Source organism: Solanum verrucosum, unplaced genomic scaffold (genome assembly GCF_900185275.1).
Source record: "Solanum verrucosum unplaced genomic scaffold, falcon-dt-bn FXZP01000180.1, whole genome shotgun sequence".
In the NCBI taxonomy this organism is placed as follows: Eukaryota; Viridiplantae; Streptophyta; class Magnoliopsida; order Solanales; family Solanaceae; genus Solanum; species Solanum verrucosum.
This window is the reverse complement of record NW_026020402.1, coordinates 807791-826534: the sequence shown is the minus strand read 5'-3', so window position 1 is coordinate 826534 and position 18744 is coordinate 807791. Positions and strand designations below refer to the sequence as shown.

Below are 18744 nucleotides of genomic sequence, written 5' to 3'. Positions count from 1 at the left end.
GAAAATGACCAAAATGGTCAAAATGTATGGGTAATAATTTATTTTGATTCTTATGTATTTCACTTTATTGAAATAGTTCTTAATATATAACAAATGTGTTCATTTTGGTCCTTAATATATTTTACTTGATTGAAATGATTCTTAATATATGACAAAAAGCGTTCATTTTGGTCTTTTACCCTAAATTTAACATATTTATTTTTAAGAAAAGGTGTTAATTTAATTATGAACCCCACATGGCTAACAAAATTCATTGTTGAAGTTTTCTTTGTTAGTTTCAAAGAAAAATCTCATGAAATCTAACGTTATTTTCTTTACTTTCTCTAACAAAATTCATTATTTTCTCTTGCTTAAAATAAAAATGTGTATTATGTCAATAGAATAATATTTTAGAAAAGAAAAAATAGTAAAATTTGTTGAAGAAACTAGAAAAAATGGTTTTAGATTTTATGAAATTCTTTCTTTGAAGCTAATAAAAAAAAGATAAAAATAGTAAATTTTGTTAGCTACGTAGGGTCTATAGTAAAATTTAACACTTTTTTAAAAAATAAATCTGTTAGGTATAGAAAAAAGGACCAAAATGAACACATTTGTTATACATTAAAAACTAATTCAATCAAGTGAAATACATTAAGAACCAAAATAAAACATTACTCATACATTCAAGATCATTTTGATCATTTTCTCTAGTCGTATGACATAATTAAATACCTTTTGTTTGCCTATAAAATATAAACAATTGATACAAATTGCTTGAGATTTCTTCATATTTCACAAATTAGTGAATTCACTATTTGTAAACCCACAAATGCAAAATTTGAGTTCACAATTCATCAATAAAATAAAAAAAAGTCTCATACAGGATCAAAACTTTTTTTTTACCCTCACAATATTGCCAAAGTGATGTGTGGATGTTTTTTATAGGATAAGATTGAGTGAATAGAGGTCCAACGACATTTCCCTCGAATTAAGGTTCACTTTGTCTTGCTGGGAGTTTTGGATTTCGTCACGTTGATGGGTGAGGGAGGGTCCCTTTTAATTTGGAGTGATTTGTTTGACAACAAACAGTCGAGGCAGAGCAGTGATGGTACCCAATTTTGCAAATCGAAGAGAATCCTATGGCCATTGTGTCAGACCACATTTAAGCACTAACGTTGAAATTAAAGCGTTATTAAAAAAAATAAAAGAATCATTTTTTTAAAAATGGACTAAAAAAAAGGATAAACAAATTGAAACGGAGGTAATATATATTATAGATATAATTCTTCTGTCTAGATTATATAGTTTGACTTGTCACTGCGGATGGCTCAGCAGATCTCGTGGCCTAAGGCAAAATCATATTAAGAGGCCCTTAAATTTATTTTATAAACTTTATACACTAACAAAAAAAAAAAATTTATTTTCTACACAATAAATTAATCATTTAAGACAAAGAATAACAAATTTAACACACACAATTTTAAAAAAAAATAAAATAGGAAGAAGAGTACAAAATATAAAGTGGTGGATTATCTATGTTAAACTTCAAAACTCAAATTGAAATTTTAATTTGGCTATCATCACAAATAAAAAAAAAAAAAAAAAGAACATAAATAATTTAATAGTTGAAGTTTTGAGCATGGATAGTATCAAAAATATATACACCTTCTTATCAAATGTCTCATCAATTTAAATGATATCTCTTTTTAAAGATATATTCCATTAAGTAGCATTCATTGGTGAATATCTAAAATAACTTATAAAATTTTCATATAATATATTAAAGTAAATCGAAAAGGAAACTTGTGCATGAATGCTTTTGTGTTCACATAGTTTAAGAAAAGATTGAAAAAATTCACTATATTATCGATATATATAACTTAGTTCCTATATGAAAAGGATAAAATATAAAATTGGAAGTTAAAACAAATATATCAAATAATGAGTGAAAAGATTATGAGAATTTATGAACTTATTGGTGTAAAATACTCTCAAACAAATAATAATAATAAATATACAATAAAATTTTTATTTATATAAATTATATAATAAATAATTAATTATTATTAATAATAATTTAAATAAAATTTGGGCCTTCAAATTTTTGTCGTATAAGTGACAAACATCTCTGGCAATGGAAAAGTGACTAGTAACGACAAGAATGCCAAAGTCCCTACCAAAGTTATCGGTGGGTATGGGCTGGCAAAATGCCTTTGGTTTTGTTCTAACAAAGTTCACATGACTTAATTACTAATTTAGAACATCAATCAAAACAAAAAAATGAAACACCTAATAAACTTTACCTTTATATATACATAGAGAGAGATCATAGTTGTAACTTGTAAATTATATATCACATAGAGCAAGTTCAAGTTGTTGGAACACGATAAAGTAGTTGTTATTATCGTGTAATCAAGATATAATATATTTTTGTATAATAGACCTAATGTAGTTCAATTTTTTATAAAATTAGGCACATAGTGAGAATTTATCGTATGATGATGTTCTTTCCAAAAAGAAATTATGACACCTAATGATCCAACAACCAATTAGAAATTGCACCTAATTAGGCATTAACAATTTAACTTTAAATCATAGTACATAGTACTAGTTTTTTTTACTTAATACGCTACATAAAGATTGCTATGGCCAGCTTGTCCATTAAATTTTGTGCACTTTTTAGCCAAGAGATTTAGGACAATGGAAAAAGCTTGTCCATCAAAAGTTCAAACAGTACGTATAAGTAGGTCAGCTGAAGTTGAAATTTTTTAAAACCCATAATGGTCTGGCATGTTGGCATCATTAATTCATCTTACGTATTGAATATTATTCAGTAGAATTAGTACAATAAAGAGATAAGTAATTATTAAATACACGTTGTGTGAGTTTTATACGTTAACTATCAAAGGTTCTATTTTCTTACATGAACTATATATCATGACAAGTTATATATTAATACACACTTCAACTATCAATTGTTCCCATTTTTCTGCATGAACTATCACCATCGTTCATGCAGGAAAATAGAATAAACTGATAGTTGAAGTAGGTTTTAACATATAGATGATGATAGTTCAAGTAGGAAAAAAAGAAACAATTGGCAGTTAGGATATGAAATTCGTGAAAACAATAATTCAAATGTATTTTTTATCATTAACTCATACGATTAAAAAAAATGAGATGGAAATATCATGGTATGGTGTCTTTACATGACAAAATAAAGAAATGTCATAAATTACTTGTCGCTTATAATCGACTGATAAAACTAAGGACTCTACATATATCTCAACTAGAAATGATTTTTCTCGTAACATAATTAACATAAAACTAGAACATATCCAACTAATAGCAAACTAACAAATAAAGATCAAGTTCGAGTTTTGAAAATGATATAGACTATACATTGTAAGAAAGATTTTACCTTTTAAAGTGAACTTTTGTGTCAAATCAGATATTGACTATGGCGACAAATAAAAAATTGCCAAAATAATATTGAAAATTGAAGTGAAAATAGTTTGTTGATTTTTTACAAAATTTTGAACTCTAGAAAAAATGTAAACATAATTATGGCCTAACGCTAAAATTTTAATAATGTAACTTCCCTCCAGAAAATATAGAAACAATTAATTAATTTTTATTTCATCAAAGTCCTTAATTTTTCTATTAAAAGAAAAACGCAAACAACTCTAGGTTGGGATGATTAATTATTAGTGTCCAGGACCACTGAGTATCTGTAATAGGTTTGTTTATTTATTTATATTAATTAATAATAATAATAATAATAACAAATACAACACCAAAATTTGCCACACATTATTTATGTTTATTGGTGATTGGTCTATACAACATATATGATGCTCTAGTTGGTGAAATCACACACATGAATGTTTAATGATACTCGTAAATCTCACTAATCAACCCTTCACGAACCATAACAGCAGTTGTACGTGACTAATTAAAAGTTTCTAATTAATTCATATCAATTAATCTCTATTTTAATCTATAGTTGGTGTCAATTATTTACATGTGCTACATCTATTATAACCATAAGATACCAAAAGACCAGCATTATTGTGATTTGTGCAGTTAGTTACGCATCCATTCAGATATACCATAAGTTCTGAGTTGACACAACTCTGAAATATTAACAAACTTTAGTTTTACTTATGGGTTTAAAATTCTCTTTTTCCTTTTTGGATAATGAAACTATGAAATCATAAATATGTGTTGAGATACAATTAAATTTTAAATATTGGGTTTTCTTTCAAAATTTGATGATCACATATTTCAATATAGAATCAAGGCAGACAATGGTCTTGAGATCAAATCTCATTGTCACTTATATCAAAAATAATTTTCTTGAGATCAAATCTCATTGTCACTTATATCAAAAATAATTTTCACATGAGAGGATGTGTGAATACAATAAAAGTGTGCTAAGCTTAAACATTTAGATGAAATAATCACACACTTGAACAATATGTCATTTAATATGGGCTCAATTGACATTTTTGTCCTCCCACTTTTGTATGTACAAATAGAAACTTAAATTTATATAAAGTTGAACACATATAAATACATGTCCCACGTGATCCCAATAATTCATATAAAATGTAGCGTAGAATACCAAATATTACACATATATGTATTTGTTCAGCTCTATACAAATTTAATTTACGTTTAAGATTGAAGGAGACCAAATTATATGACACGGTTATAACCCAACTATGAAAGAGGGGAATTGGTTAGGCCCACGTAAAAGTGGTGAGGATAAATTTGCTACCAGTTGCTAACAACATGTCCTACATATTCTATCCCACTACCCACACTCCACAAACACATTATAATTTATAGTGAGAGAGAGAGTCTCCATAAGCAAAACCAACAAATTTTCATCTAACTCTCTTTAATTTGTTAGCATATCCATGGGGACGACTGATTCAATTTACCGCCGGCCGGCTTCTCAATCTTACAGCTGTATGTCTCCGTCGTGTATTCTGGTGCACGATGAATACTCACGCATAAATGAGTGCCGCCGGCGAGATAGCGGCAGCTGCCGGAGATCGTGGAGAAAGTTGCTGAAGAAATTGGTGAATGAAGGGAAGAATGTGTACGGAAAGAAGACTTTGATGTTTCATTATGATGCAGTTAGCTACTCGCAGAATTTCGATGAAGGATGTAACACTGATGATTATCCTCCTCCACGTCATCACCAAGTTTACAGAATTAATGTACACAAGTAAATGCAGTTCTTTTTTTTGGTTAACTCAAGTGAGCATAAAATTAATTAGTATATGTATAGTATCTTTCAAGAATATAACGCAAGCTTTGGCTGAATCTTCACCATCTTCTTGAGTTTTTGTTAGAGTGGGTAAAAGTTTTATATTTGTTGGGGATTGTGGAATGGACGGTGATTTTCTTATATAGATTTAGACAATTCTTCTTGTGAGCTAATTTTGTAGTGTCATAATTAAAAATTAAAGGTTGAGATTTAAGTACCTAAATTAAAGTTCTAACCATGATTAAAATAACAAATAATTTATTTATAATATTTCCTAATTAATGCCAATCTCATAAGTCATAATTCTAGCTAAAATGATCTCAATTCATAAATATATCTAAATTTCTTTCTTTATTAAAAATGATTTTTTTAAATATTCTTTTTAAAATTTTAACATTATATGTTGATTAGATTTCTAACGATTTTCGGTAAGGCCTAAGCATTAGATGACTATTTTTCTAATGTTTGATGGAAATGTAAAGAAGAACAGGGAAAAAATTAAAGAACTCCTACATTACCAAAAAAGAGGACAAAAAACAATACTAGAGTATCTTTTTTTTTAAAAAGAAGAGCTCGCAATCAAATGGAATTTTCTGAAATGACTTTTGAGATAATTTTTAGCTAGAAATATGGATTTGATATTTTTTCTAAGAAAATAAATAAATTATTTGTTATTCTAATCATGGTTAGGACCTTGATTTAGATAATTAAATCTCAACCTTTAATTTTAATTATGACACATGACTTTCATTCGAGTAGGAACTTGGGGAAATGGAGAGAGCCTCATCCAACATATCATATCTTTACCGTTTCGAATATTAGGCATTGCGTCAATTATAGATCTAGAATTCCAGAGATCATTAGTTGATTGACAAATCAAATCCTTCTAATTATCTTCATATATTTTAAAATTGTAAGTTCATAATTTGTATGTTGTGAGGTTAGCTTCATAAATCAGGATTAGTGTGAACTATGAAGTATGGAATATAATTCATTTTAACTTCAAATAATAATAATTAAAAAAAAAATTCATTCTAACTAGTGTTATCCCTCCGCCGGAGATAATAGTGACAAACAAAATTCATTTTAAAAAATTTGATAAAAGAAAATCATCTACTATTATTATTGAAATATTTTATAAAATATTTAATATTTTTTTTCAGGACTATTTTTAGTGTTTCAATTAGTAAAAGTTTAAAATGTTAGTTAAGTGAAACGTTTAGAGAGTAGATTTGGAAAGCATTCCAGAAACTAGCCTATGCCTACTGTCATGTCACTGCAAGCAAACATTCTAGAAAACAATTTAATGTTAAAACATGTACTATGTAATAATTTGACTATTACTATCACAAAACAAATTAGCTTTTAGCGACAATAAATATAATTAATATTTTTATGGACATTAGTTAGTTGTGGATTCCATATAAAGTAGTTAACTACCTAATAATGAGCTATGTGGATTGTTTTAGATTATAATAATAGCTCATTGTATATATACCAAAATGTCAAAGAATAGTTTCATCATTATTTATAAATTTAGACGTCAAATCATAAAAATTAGTTGGAGTAATTATAACCAACAAAATTAGATCAAAACAATGGTTGTTTTGGCCACATTATTCAGTAGTCACTTTTACTCCAAGTTTTTCCTAATTGATTTTTAAGTCATATCTCACAAAAGTAAGAGAGTATAGTATGATTATTAAAAATCTACTTTTCATTCCAAGCACATCTCTTAATATAACGAATTTCTTATCTTTCAAAAGAATAAGCTTCATAGTTATTGATCGATAGCATTACAGTCAAACTATTAACATGAGGCAAATTAATTTGGTGAATTTCGCATACTTTAAATATATTTTTTAAAATCTTTTTCCGTACTAATATATATGAAAATGAAACTCAAGTTTTTGAACTAGTAAGATGAGCAATAGAGGCAGATTCAGAATACATGTAAAAAAAAACTTGTTAAATATACTAATCAAATAAGATCGATCATACACATTTCGAGATTGTGTCTTTGATTTTCTGTCACATATATAAAACCTTCGTCAACAAAATTTTAATCATAAATTAGAGTAGTTTGTCTCGATGGTGATATATAATTACATGTATAATCCCATTATGTTTAAGATATACAGTAGTTCACATCATACTATGAGCTCGCTTTGTTACTACATATGTGATATGTCATGACAACAATCCCATATATAGCCTTTAATTTGTTGGCCTTTTCTGTTATGCTGCTGAATAGTTCAAACCTATCATTCATTTACCTTTATTTTTGGACCTGTAAAAGGTCAAAAACCAAATAATGAAATTCTTTTGGCATATTGATTGATTGCAAGAAAGTTGGATAGTATTTTGTTGTAACAAAACACCAGAATTTAGACTTTCTCATGGAAAACATTCATTTTGTAAAAATGACCTTGATCATACGTACAAAAAGACATTCTGAAGTTATTTCCAAGGTATAAATTAAGAAACAAATATTGTGTTGTAGATAGACTTACCAAGAGTTAGATACTGTTGCAGGAGTCTCAGAATTGTGTAGCTCAGGCTGGCTCAACTAGAGATGGATAGGGGAGTTTACTTCCCTACGAATAGTGAAGTAATATGGAGTGCTACTGACATTTCCATTCAACGTATGTGCATGAGAAAATTCTCTTTGAATATGAAAAAAGAATTTACTCGCAGCTAGTGTTGTTTCAAATGAATGAATACATTTGTGTTATGCATATGAGTATTTAATTTAGTCAGTATCCACATTTTGTGAGTTGTTGAATGATGGAAGAGTTCCAAATTTTCTTGATGCATTAGACTCCCCTGTTTGAGTTAAAACATAAATTAGCAATACTTGTTATATATCCTTTTTCCAATCTCTCTTTTATGTTTGAAAGTTACTGCTATTTTGCATAGATTCTTCTTGAATTTCATTCTGTATTATTTGCTCTTGCACCAATCAAAGGACATTAGCTGGGCTTTTAAGTTCCAATGATACAGTTGCATATTATCACGTATCGTGTTGAATTGATTACTGACCTTTTTTTTTCACAGGAATGTCCCTTAAGCTCGTTTCAAGTCGAGCCTCCAGATTCTGCAGGTCCTTAATAGTTAAACCAGAGAGCTGTTCTCCCATAGATTGTCTGGTTTATCAGATATCTATTGTATTAGCTAGGTTACAAAGATTTCACTACGAAATGTTATCTTTTGTTCAGATTAATCAAAAGGCATGATTTGTGATGTTAACACTGTCTAATGCTTGAATTAGACTACGAAGTTGAAGTATCACGAGTAATACACAGTACCTATGAGTAATTTATTGCAGTTCCTCTAACTGTTGCCGCAAAATTGCTGCCTCTTTCTGCCAAAGCTAGCAATTAAACTGTGAATATATACGAGATATTCTCGTGAAATTAAAGATACATGTAGATTTTCCTATTTCATGTTTCTGGTTACGAAAACCACACAGAGAAAGAAGATACTCACTCCTCTTGAAAGCATCTCAGAGTCTCAATTTCACTTACCTCTCTGAGCTGAAGACGTTGTATCCATTTTTCTAGGGAACTAAGTGTCATGTCCCGCCACTGACCTAGTCAGATTTTCGCGTCCGGATAGGGGCGGAGGATTTTGGAATTGAGAGGAGGTTTATGGAAAACTCTAGAACACCTTAGATATTTCATGAAAGCCTTGGAATATCCTAGAGTATGTAGAGAGTTCTAGAGAGGGACCAATGTGTAATATTTTAGGGACTTGTAAAATAATTTTAATTTACACTTTAGCCTTTAGGTGGTAGTATAAATAGAGGTGTCATTCATTTGTAAGACATCACTCAACTTGTAAAGCATTCTCCAAGTTAATACAAAAGTCTTCTTCCAAAAGCTCTCTTGTTCTAAGTCTTTCTTTGCATTCTCTTAGTGATCGTAGTCTTAAAGGCTTGTTTGAGCTTGCAAGATCTTGAAAGAGTAGTGAGTAAGTTGTCAAGCGCCGCACGGAGCTTTAGCGAAAACTCTAAGTCCATGACATAAGTCTGCTAATTTATTCAACACATTGGATGTGCGGACTGCTAATAAGCAGAGACAAATCTCGTCCCTAGCTTTAGAAATATCTTGTTTAATCTGTACATATACACGAGATATATTTTCATGTATAAGTATTTATTGATCGAGCTGAAAGTAATAGGTTGAGTTGAACTTATTGTTGCAACTAGAAATATTGATATATTCACAACCTTATATAGCTATATAGCTTGGTGCTATACTTGAGGAATTAAGTGTCACGTACCTTCAGTTGTGAATTGTGATACTGGGTTGTGCAATTGCTGATATTCACCTTTCGTTTTACTGTATCGTTCAACAATTGATTTCATACTGCCATTTAAAACACAAAGAAAAAAAAAAAGATTTATACTCACACAAACATCTGTAACTTATTTTAGATCACAAGTTTTAAAAGCGAGTCTTTTTTTAAACTCCGTGTCAAGTCAAACTACAACACATATACTAAACGAAGAGAACATAATCTTTTCACATAGTACGAATAATCTATTCACACCAGTGGCGGATGCAGGATTTTCATTGAGGGGTTCAAAAAATAAATAAGCACGCAACAAGCTAAAACTCGCGAAGTCAAGAAGAGTTGGCTGAATCTTGAACCAAGTCTTTAGCTTATGTTGAGGGATTTTATATATATATATATATATATATATATATCAATAAATCGATCCTATAAATACAGTGTAATTTTCCAACGAAGGGAGTTCGAATGAAACCCCTTCGCTCCATGTAGCTCCTCCTCTTCTTCACGCCAAACCTAAGTTTCTTTTTTCTTTATAAAATTTAAAATGGTTAAGAGTTTTTTCTTGTTTTTTTTATACAGAATATAAATATAATCCAAATTTTATATTAAAAAGTTGAAATCATAATTAAAAAATTCAAATTTGAATATTCATTATTATAAATGTTTAAAATCATGATTTGAAATTCTAACTTCATATAGCATGTCCAATTAGTGCTACCTAAGTCAACTTTAAAGTTAAGTTATTTCCAAATTCATTTTTTAAACTCACGTGCAGACAAACCAAAGATCAAATTAATATATAATAGAGACACAGTCGAATTTTTTAGCAGTATATATTATACCCATCTAACTTTAATAGTAGTAACATTGTAGATGTTTCTTAGCATCAATACCCTTTCCTTTCTCATTTTTTCACCACTACAATACAATTTTCTGTCTCAAAATACTTGTGTGTAGAATTAAAGGTTTAAATGGAGAATCAATTGGGTCTTTTGAGAATTCGTATCATCAGAGGAATTAATTTGGCCATTAGAGACTTGAGAAGCAGTGATCCTTATGTTGTTGTTAGGATGGGCAAACAGGTAATTTCTCCCCTTCTCTTTCACCTCTTTTTTTTCTTCCTCTTATTAAATTGGAAAACATAAATTTGTCTTTGTCCTCAAAATACCCTTCTTTGGCCATTTTGCGTGCTGAAAATTGCGTACGGCAGACGCTGATGATTATCAAATCAAAATTCTGTAAAGCAAGACGATAAAACCAAAGCTTGTTTATATTACCTCTATTTTTGTTGTGTGTATTGGAAAATTGTGTTAATTGTAAACAATTTTCAGTACTTCACCATTCAAATGGATAAAAAAGAGATCATCAAAATTAAGTGACTTTCTAGGAAAAGACTCGCAGTGACCATCTCATAAAAAAGAAGAACAATAATCTAAGATGAACTTCAACAGATGATGTGATTTTCAGTATCTTCACTAAAATAAATGGAGCTCCAAATTGCAGTGTTAATTTGGTTGGTGTTCACTAATTTTGTGATTAATATTATTGGAACCAGAAATTGAAGACTCGAGTGGTGAAGAAGAATGTTAATCCCGAATGGAATGACGACTTAACGCTATGTGTTTCTCAACCTATTCTCCCAATCAAGCTGGTAATTTCCTTCATTTTGTTTGATTATGAAATTAATTAGTAAAATATACTTTGCTTTACCAAGAGGAAATTAAACAATAAGACGCGTAAAAAGACGGCCTTTAGCAGAAAACTAGATATATTATCATGATTTATAGTATTTTTTAAGCAATTTTTAAATATATAAAATTTTAAAAAATAAGACAAATAAATTAAAACGGAGAAAAAAATAGGTAAATATATATATGTAAGTGTGGAACCACACAGGTGAAGCAGGCTGACCGCCACATGTGCGGTTATCCACGCTTATATAAGTAGTAGATTTTTTTGTCTCACTTTATGTGACATAGATAAAATTTAGAGAGTCAGTTAAATTTTGATATGATTTATAAATATTTTAAGTTGTTAATTATTGTAATTTTTACGTAATTTTTAAATAATAAATGTTACCTTTCCTTGACCCAATATATATAGCACAAATAGAATTTCAAGAGTCAATATGTTGTTAATTATTGAGATTTACAATACTTTTTATGTAGTTTTCAAATTAAATAATACATGTTACTTCTTTTGTCCCATTTTATGTGACACGAATATATTAATTTTAGTTGTCAATTGTCATGATTTATAATATTTTTTATGCGATTTTTAAATATATTAAAAATTAAAAAAATAAGACAAACAAATTAAAATGAAGAAAAAAGTAGACAAATATATTATGTAAGTGTGGAACCACAGAGGTGAAGCAGGCGTGCTGACCTCCACCTTTGTGGTTATCCACATATATATAAGTAGTAAATATCCATACCTGATACCAACTGTATCAATTCAGTCTTTGAAGGTAAATTATGCTTTCAATTTCAACCACTACAATAAAAATAACTTTTGGCGGCAATAAATATTGACATTAATAAAGAGTGTTAAAGTCTTTACCAGCATTAGTTAAGTGTCATTAGAATCAATGTAGCTAAAGGTTTTAGGGACATATACAAAGAGTGTTAATTGCCGCTAAAAATACATATTTAAAGACAATTAGCAATTAATTGTCGCTAATGATCATTTTTGATGTAGTCAACTGAGATGAAAATAAAATGTGTGGGTGCGCTACACTTTCCCATTTAGTCCAAGTTACTTTTGAATGGGCCAATGACCCACCAATTTATTAAGTCAGTCTATTTTGATCGCCCGAAATTCAGCCTAACCTGTCCATGACTGATGACACTGCGCTAGTGTACATGACCTCTACAATTTCAATAGTTTATATTGACTTGTTTTTAAAATTAATTAATATACCCAGAGAAGTGAATGTTTCTATTGCTGTCATCTGCAGCAAGTTTATGACAAGGATACATTTTCTCGCGATGATAAAATGGGCGATGCAGAAATTGACATTATACCATTTATAGATGCAGTAAGGATGACACGCTATAAGAACATCCCCAATGGAGTCATAATTTCCAGAATAATGCCTAACCGGCAGAATTGCTATTCAGAAGAAAGCTGTATTGTCTATGAAAATGGCAAGGTTGTCCAAAACGCGTTTCTTAGGTTGAGGAATGTTGAGCGTGGTGAAATACAACTCCAGTTGCAATGGATACACGTTCCTGGTTCCAAGAATCTATAGCTATTTCTATTCCAGTTACTATGGCCATTATGTACAGTATGCTTGCCCTGTGTTTTTTTTTTTGGAATTTTAATTGCCGGCCTTGTAAAGAAAGCTAGATTTTGTATTTATCTATATGAATATTGATGTTCCATTAAAATGAACTTGTCCTTTTGTTGTTGTTGTTGCTTACATGCTGATAACAAAATATGACTACATAATCGATTGTATTTCTGTATTATTTTGGCTTGTGTGCCCATTAAAGAGAGAACCAATCCCTGCCATGACTTAATTCATTGTTAGTGTTCAAACTTGAGACTACTGATTAAAAGTAGAGGTAGCACTTTTTTCATTGTTAGCCTCGAACTTGAGACTGTTGATCATTAAAGGTAGACGTATCGTATTTATCCCATCACAATATTTAACTACAAAATGTATTAAAATGCTATGCCCAGCTTTACCGTCTCTGAGCATAAGTTGGTCCAAAATGTGGCCAAGTTACTCCCAATGATAATTTCAGCAAATGATGACGATGTGAAGGTTATTGTTCTGTTTCCACTCTGGCAAAGAATAGACCTAAAGGCCTAATTACTCCATTTGCAAGAAATGTCATCACAATCTTAAAATCATTAAATACAAAAGCTAGTGACAGATATTCAAATCCTTTATCTTTTAGTAGGATGTTTGGTATTCTTTTCAATATTTTTAGTTTTGACACATCTAGTAAAATTCAAAAAAATTCCAAGCATGTAATTCATCATTCATATACTAGTATTTCTCGTCCAATTTATATTTTAAAAACTATACACCTGATTGAATATATCTGATTATCACAAGTCGATTTAACGTCCAAAATGGAGCAACGTTAAAATAAAAATACATAGTGCACAGGTAGAAAAAGACACAAATTTGTGACGAGATGTTAAAATTGGTCTTGGATCTAATTCACAAAAAAACTAGTTTAAAGAGAGGAGGATTACTTAAATCTTATAATGAGATCACTCATCTCATTAACTATTAAGAGTTTTTCATTCTTCAATAGCCCACTTCACCATTAGTCATCAGTCATCAATGTGAAACTTTTTCATTCTTCAACACTCATCTCACTCTGAGGGCAACATTTGGTGTGTGAACAATTTTAATTTGGGCATCCAACATCATGGTGAGATGGGTCCTATTTTAATACCATATAGAAATTGACCTTGGGCCTACCTCACAAGTCACACCTAAAAGCTAGCTTAAAGGGAAAAAAATGTTGGAGACATATAAAAACAATTGTTTTCTAAAGGATGTAAGCTATAATTCAAACCACGTTAAATCTTGTGTTCTTTTCTTTTACACTTCCACTATAACATGCAAGTACTATATTTGGATGAGCTTCTAAAAAAATAACTTATATATAAGTCAAAAGTTAAAAGTCATAAGTAGAGGGTACACTATTTTTGACTTATTTTAAAACTTTTTGGCTTAAAAGTAAGTGCTTGAAAACACTTTTCAACCTTTCCAAACACCTTCAAAATAAAATAAAAAAAATATTTAAAAATAAAAAATACCTAAAAATAAATTAATCTAAACGACCACTAAGTCAGGTGTGCATGTATATACAGTGTGTACTAGACTTCTAACTGACTATATATGCATGGGATCAGGAGTGCTCCATCCATACACAAGATTGTGATGTCTGAACTCGCCTTTTGGTGGATTTCTTAATTAGACTTTGCTTGTGGATGGATATGTAACCCTATGCCAATGACTTAACTTCTGACTGTTAAGGAAATTATATATCATCCATTTTCTTTGTATGATTTCCTGAATTATAATGACATCAAAAACATTTTGATCCTTTCGTTTGTCCACGTCTCATGTTTCTTTAATTGCAACATAGTGGTCACTTTTCTATTTTGTAGTATAAGTATATGTTGAAAAGGGTAATTGTTCACCCCTAAAAAATTTTGTCATTACAATCTCGCATCCATATGCTGCTTTTGAATAAATTAAAATATTATTATCAAACTATTATCAATAAAGCAAAATTTTAAATAATTAATGAATTGATCTACCCAAATTAACTTGAATACCATCTTTATTTTTTTAAAAAAAAATTGAAATGGAAAGCAATGATGAAGTAAGGAATAAAAGGAAGAGGAAAAAGGGTAGGAAAGAGAGGGTCCAAATTTAAAGAGACCGTATTTACTATTTAGTCCTCCATAAATATGTTTGTTAAAGAAACATTGCATGTTAAATTTGTCGCATATTGACTGACGCGATGCTAATTGTCTTTTTTGCGCTATTCTCATATACTTATGAGTTTGACTTGATTTATTGGTCATTTTTTAATATAAAATATGTTGGTGTTGATACAAGGCAATTTTGGGGAGACTTTTGGGCGGAGTATAGTGAAACCACATTGAGACGAATTGTGGAGCTGAAAATATCATGAGACATAAATCCTATCATTTTGGATGTATGCTTAGGTGAGACGCGTTTTTCTTTTGAGACGTAAGCTTAAAGAACTTTTCCTAATTAAAAGTGTTGATAAGTTCTTAAATTAATTCCAACACTTAAAATATAACTTATTATTGTTCGGACGAACCTAATAATTTTTCTGTAGACCTTATATATATATATATATATATATATATATTAGGGCCCGTTTGGTCATGCGATATGGAATCATGACATGGTACCATAATATGTAATCATGAGATGAAATTGAAGTTTTGTTTGGACATGCGATATGAATTTTTTGTGTTATATATTTTCTCATACTCATAAGGATCACATAAGTTGTAAAACTATTAAAATAACCCCAATTGTTTATTCAATCTTACCAAATAAACAAAAAATTATAAAATCGCATAATAAATTATTACAAAGCTATTTGTTTCCCACCTAAGTAACTGTTTCATCAAACTTTAATTCAATAAAAAAAATTGAACATAAATTGTAGTGAACTAGTCTTTTATATAATCCTCCCACATAATACGGACAATTTCTTCACGTTGAACTTACATTTCTCGATCATGTGACCGAGAAGACAACCAACATTGTTACTTTGAGCCATTTTTTGGTCAATATCATCCGCAACTATATTTTCACGATCATAGACCATAAATATTTCATTACTCCTTTTCTCCTTTTCGCAAATAATTATGTAACACTACACAAACTATGACAATTTTCACTTGTGTGTCAATATCATAATGGTTCATGCCTTGTTTCAATATTTTGAATCTATTTTTCCAAGCTCCAAAAGTCCGTGGAGTTGTTTTAATAAAATATAAACTTGTGGATCAATTTTTGTGTTTAAAAAATCTCAAATCATGATATGGAATTCCCATATAATTTCATATCATGATTTTTGGAGAATATGGTATTCCATATCATGATATGGAATCATGAGATGGACTCAGCGTGAAATCGCATGTCTAAATGTTGATTCCATATCGTGATATGATATCACATGGCCAAATGCCTATTTAATTTATGAACCTTCTAACAAATTTAATTGATGTCTTAGTGGTAAGGAAGAGATGGTAAAAATACTTTTCCATGCTGGGTTTGAACCTCTATCGTATCAACAAAAGTTGTTTCGTATTTAGTAAAGATATTGAGGGGTAACGTGCTAGATATTTCTTGACATCTTTGTCATTCCTTTCTGGTGTACACTTCCTATTTTTCAAACTTTTGCAGTTCTGTAGACCCACTCCCCTGCCTATACCCTTCCAAGGTTTTAACTATAAAGCTACCCACTTCTGCAAAATCAATCACTACAAGTTTTAAAGGATTACATGGAGAATCAGTTGGGTCTTCTGAGAGTTCGTATCATCAGAGGCATCAATTTGGCCATTAGAGACTTAAGAAGCAGTGATCCATATGTTGTTGTTACCATGGGCAAACAGGTAATTTCCCCCTTCTCTTCTTCACTCTTTCAGTTTCACCTCATTTCTCTTTTTCTTTATTCAAAATTGCGTAACCTCAGATTTCTCTGTGTTATTTTTAATTATAAAATCAGGATTTGAGAAAACAAAGCTTGTTTATCGTATCTCTCGTTTTGTTGTTTGTTTGTGTGTGTGTGTAGGCGGAGATTTATGTAATTGTTGACCATTTTCAGTTTATACAAAAATTTGTCATTCAAATTGTGGTGGGAGTTGCTGAACTGCTTTGTTAATTTTGTGTTTGATATTATTGGAACCAGAAATTGATGACTCGAGTGGTGAAGAAGAATGCTAATCCCGAATGGAATGAAGATTTAACGCTATGTATTTCTGAACCTATTCTCCCAATCAAGCTGGTAATTTAATTTTGTTCACGTTGTTAAATTATGAAATTAATTTAAATATACTTTGATTTATCAAGAGGAAATTAAATGATAAGACGCGTTTAGAAAGCAGCCTAAAACTGTATCAATTCAGTTTTCGAAGGTAAATTATGCATTTGAAGTTCAACTGCCTTGTTCTAGTTATAATTCATATTCATCAAGTGTCGCTACGTGTAGGGAGATAACCCAATTTGACCCTCCCATTTATTAACTGGCTATTTGATCCGCCTAAATTCAATCGCTCTATTTGACACACCGACTTAAAGATGACCTTCACAATTTAATTCAGTAGCTTATATTGTGTTGCTATTCTTGTCATTGCAGCAAGTTTATGACAAGGATACATTTACTTGCGATGATAAAATGGGCGATGCAGAACTTGACGTTGTACCATTTATAGATGCAATAAGGATGACGCGCTTTAATAACATCCCCAATGGAGTCATACTTTCCAGAATAATGCCTAGCCTGCAGAATTGCTATTCAGAAGAAAGCTGTATTGTGTATGAAAATGGCAAGGTTGTCCAAAATATGTTTCTTAGATTGAGGAATGTTGAGTGTGGTGAAATACAACTCCAGTTGCAATGGATAGACGTTCCTAGTTAATTCTGTTCCAGCTTATATTGTGAGAATAGCTAGATTCTGTATTTATCTATATGAATATTAAATGAACTTATCCTTTTGTTGTTGTTTTTGCTTACATGCTGACAACAAAATCTGCCTCTGATTACTCAAATCTATTGTTTTTGGCTTCTCAGTTCTCACTAGTGTTTGGTATCCGCTTTGAAGAGAGTCGTGTTGCGTGCCCATTAAGGAGAGAACGCCTCCCTATCATGACTTTATTATTTTCAGCACTAGAACCTCGAAATCTTGGGTTAAAAATAGAGATGTACCATTCATCACACAAAAACCATAGGTGCTTCCAAAATGAATTCAAATGTTATGCGTAGCTTTACTCTGTCTCTGAGCAGAAGTTGGTCTAAAATGTGGCTCCCAATAGTTCCTTCAGCAATATGTATAAATCATTGTTCTGTTTCCATTCTGCCAAAGAATAGAACCTGGAGGATTTGGATATGAGCCAAAAAGCAATGCAAGCGACGAGGTTTGGAAAATTGCAATTTGTTATTACTCCTTTCACCTAATTTGCTCATTCTTCTACCTATTGGATAAAAAATGTTACTATTAAAAATGATTCAAATTTAGGACTAGATAAACCAACAAAACTTAGGACTAGAATCTAGATGAAAGGTTTTCTTGCAGGGCAAATTAAAGTGGGATAAAGAAAATTGATTTTTTAAGAAATAAAAAGGGGTATAAGGGCAACTTTGTCCATATATGAACTATTTTATAAAGGAAATATGAAGGGAAATTCACACCATTTACACATTTAAGAGTAAATTTTACGGGTTTTAAACATACTTTTAAATAATTCTTACTTATAACAGCTTATTTACGGGTTATGACACATCAATTTAATTTAATTTAATTTAAAAATCAATTTCAATTTATTTAATAAATGATTAATCTGTTTATATTTTTATATTATTTTATATTATTAATTAATAACATTTAATTAATTTGATTTCAATTCCTTTTTTAAAACGGAAATCATCAGTACACATATTAAGGGAT

At 30.2% G+C, this 18744-nt stretch overlaps 3 protein-coding genes and 1 pseudogene across 3 annotated transcripts; 3 read left to right on the top strand and 1 right to left on the bottom strand.

Moving 5' to 3' along the window:
- Positions 1 to 4792: 4792 nt before the first annotated feature.
- On the top strand, positions 4793 to 5316 carry LOC125840219 (uncharacterized). The gene has a single exon (XM_049519182.1). The coding sequence runs from the start codon at positions 4905 to 4907 to the stop codon at positions 5220 to 5222; it is 318 nt and encodes a 105-aa protein (XP_049375139.1). The 5' UTR covers positions 4793 to 4904; the 3' UTR covers positions 5223 to 5316.
- Positions 5317 to 7769: 2453 nt separating this feature from the next.
- On the bottom strand, positions 7770 to 9629 carry LOC125840093 (agamous-like MADS-box protein AGL21; annotated as a pseudogene).
- A 780-nt stretch (positions 9630 to 10409) lies between these two features.
- LOC125840209 (protein C2-DOMAIN ABA-RELATED 2-like) lies at positions 10410 to 12953 on the top strand. Its single transcript, XM_049519173.1, has 3 exons — positions 10410 to 10641; positions 11115 to 11210; positions 12519 to 12953. The coding sequence occupies exons 1-3, from the start codon at positions 10531 to 10533 to the stop codon at positions 12810 to 12812; spliced, it is 501 nt and encodes a 166-aa protein (XP_049375130.1). The 5' UTR covers positions 10410 to 10530; the 3' UTR covers positions 12813 to 12953.
- A 3528-nt stretch (positions 12954 to 16481) lies between these two features.
- Positions 16482 to 17806, top strand: LOC125840212 (protein C2-DOMAIN ABA-RELATED 2-like). Its single transcript, XM_049519174.1, has 3 exons — positions 16482 to 16693; positions 16990 to 17085; positions 17437 to 17806. Exons 1-3 carry the CDS (start codon positions 16583 to 16585, stop codon positions 17716 to 17718), a joined length of 489 nt encoding a protein of 162 aa, XP_049375131.1. The 5' UTR covers positions 16482 to 16582; the 3' UTR covers positions 17719 to 17806.
- The last annotated feature ends 938 nt before the right edge of the window (positions 17807 to 18744 follow it).